The 2,480-nt window shown below is 29.1% G+C and overlaps 1 protein-coding gene across 1 annotated transcript; it reads left to right on the top strand.

Moving 5' to 3' along the window:
* The first annotated feature begins 231 nt into the window (after nucleotides 1–231).
* On the top strand, nucleotides 232–1,381 carry LOC127126261 (40S ribosomal protein S20-2). Its single transcript, XM_051055152.1, has 3 exons — nucleotides 232–520; nucleotides 615–728; nucleotides 1,061–1,381. The coding sequence occupies exons 1-3, from the start codon at nucleotides 409–411 to the stop codon at nucleotides 1,201–1,203; spliced, it is 369 nt and encodes a 122-aa protein (XP_050911109.1). The 5' UTR covers nucleotides 232–408; the 3' UTR covers nucleotides 1,204–1,381.
* Nucleotides 1,382–2,480: the final 1,099 nt, after the last annotated feature.

Here is a 2,480-nt window from a genome sequence, read left to right as displayed (position 1 = left end):
TTTTATTTAAATTGAAAACAAAAATAATTAATTTATATTATTATTTTAAAAATTATAATCAATATAATAAAATTCAAAAATATTATTTAAAATTTATCCAAAATATCTATAAAAAAATATTAATCAAAACCAACTAGTAAACGATCTATCAATTAGAGCAAGTTCACATCTAATCTAATGACATTAATATGGGTATTTTGCACATTCTCATTCTCAAACTTTGGTGGATGGTATATCAAAATAAAATAAAACTTTAATGGATTGGGCCTATTTCTTAACCTAAAGCCCATACCCAACTATCTCATCTTGTTAAAATCTCGTTTACTTCTTTACCCTGTTCCCTCTTTTTCATTTTGTTGCGGCGCCCTAATTCCATCTTCACTCAGTTTGTACTCTGAACAAACAATAATGGCGTACGTAGCAGCGAAACCCACGAAACCTGGTTTGGAGGAGTCTCAGGAACAGATCCACAAGATCAGGATCACCCTTTCCTCCAAGCACGTCCAAAATCTCGAAAAGGGTATGTTTATCGTTTCCTTCATCTTCCATTCGTTATGTTTTTGTTGATATCACTAAAATTTGACTTTGTTTTTCACTTTTGTTGTTGTTATTAGTTTGCGGTGATTTGGTTCGTGGTGCCAAGGATAAGCGGCTTAGAGTGAAGGGACCTGTTAGGATGCCCACTAAAGTTCTTCACATCACTACTAGGAAGTCCCCTTGTGGAGAAGGTATTTTATTTCTTTTTTTGTTCTTGTCTTTTTTTCATTAGTTTACATATTTGATCAAAGGTAGAGAAAGAGTTTATTTTTAGATATTATTTGGATTGTTTTATAACTTGATAAGGGTTACATTTTACTCATAATTCATGTAAATAAGCTCCTAGAATGACTTACAAATGAGTACTTAACTTAATAAGTTCTTAATTGTGTTATGTTTTATGTATGTTTATGTAGGCTAAACCTTGGTTCTGAATGCTTGATTGTGTTATGCTTTTTGGTTTTATCTTGATCGATGTGTATTATTTACTGAATGATGTTCATAACTTTACTTATTGTTTCAGGTACCAACACCTGGGATAGATTTGAACTCCGCGTGCATAAGAGAGTCATTGACCTGTACAGCTCTCCAGATGTTGTTAAGCAAATCACCTCCATCACCATTGAACCCGGTGTCGAGGTTGAAGTGACCATTGCAGATGCTTGATCTTGATCCCACTTTTAACTTGTTATGTCCTCCGTTTCTCTTTTGCCTCATGTATTTTGATTAGTTTTGGTATGTATTTGGGACAAAATTGGTTTGTTTTCTTTAGTTTTACGTTTCTGAACATAGATGAGTACTTTGAGAAACGTCATGCTTAATATATTTCAGATTCTTACATTAATATTTGTGTTCAGCTTGATCATTATAATTCAAATTACATGTTTAATTTTTGATACTCATTAGTTTGGCTGCCTCGTAAATTAAGTTATTTTTAATGTTCTAAAATTCAGGTTGGGTTGTACTATGTTCTCTTTCTAATCAAAATCAGGTTGGGTTGTACTATGTTCTCTTTCTAATCAAAATCAGGTTGGGTTGTACTATGTTCTCTTTCTGATAAAAATCAAATCCTTGTGAGCATCATTTTCATCTATGCTTGGGTTTTTAGGCCAGAAATGAGATTATAAAACAATCAACCCTTTACAGGTGACAAAAACAAATTCTCAAGACTTAGGGCCTGTTTGATTCCCCTTTTTAAAAACTTGTTTGTTGGAGAGGTTGTGGAAGACAGAAAAATGACAGAAAAATGAGATTATAAAACAATCAACCCTTTACAGGAGACAAAAACAAATTCTCAAGACAGACTTAGGGCCTGTTAGATTCCCTTTTTAAAAACTTGTTTTTTAGTTTTTGAAAATTTAAAAATTAAAAACTCATTTGATAAATAGTTTTTAAAAAAATGGTTTTGAAAACTGTTTTTGTTTTTTAGTTTTAAAAACTAAAAAATCAAAACTACTAAAAGCTGTTTTACTTTAGAATTTTTAAAACACAAAAATTGAAAACACATGAAAAATTTATAAATTTTTATTATTAATAGTAATTACGTTGATTTCTTAAATATAAATTTGCAATAGAAAATATATTTTTGTTATACTCATATGCGTAAGATAATTATTTGCATCGGAAAAACTCAACAAATAAAAAAATATTACGTTTGCACAAGAGAACATATTTTAATGTACATTATATATTTATCTACTTTTTATTTGGTCGGATATTTTCATGTTTATAACATGTACATTATATATTTATCTACTTTTTATTTGGTCGGACATTATATATTTATCTACTTTTTATTTGGTCGGATATTTTCATGTTTATAACATGTACATTATATATTTATCTACTTTTTATTTGGTCGGATATTTTCATGTTTATAACATGTACATTATATATTTATCTACTTTTTATTTCTTAATAAAATTTAGTTATCATTCTTTTAT

This window comes from Lathyrus oleraceus, chromosome 3, assembly GCF_024323335.1.
Source record: "Lathyrus oleraceus cultivar Zhongwan6 chromosome 3, CAAS_Psat_ZW6_1.0, whole genome shotgun sequence".
Classification (NCBI taxonomy): Eukaryota; Viridiplantae; Streptophyta; class Magnoliopsida; order Fabales; family Fabaceae; genus Lathyrus; species Lathyrus oleraceus.
Note: the sequence above shows the minus strand (reverse complement) of the source record. Positions and strands in the feature narration are given on the sequence as shown.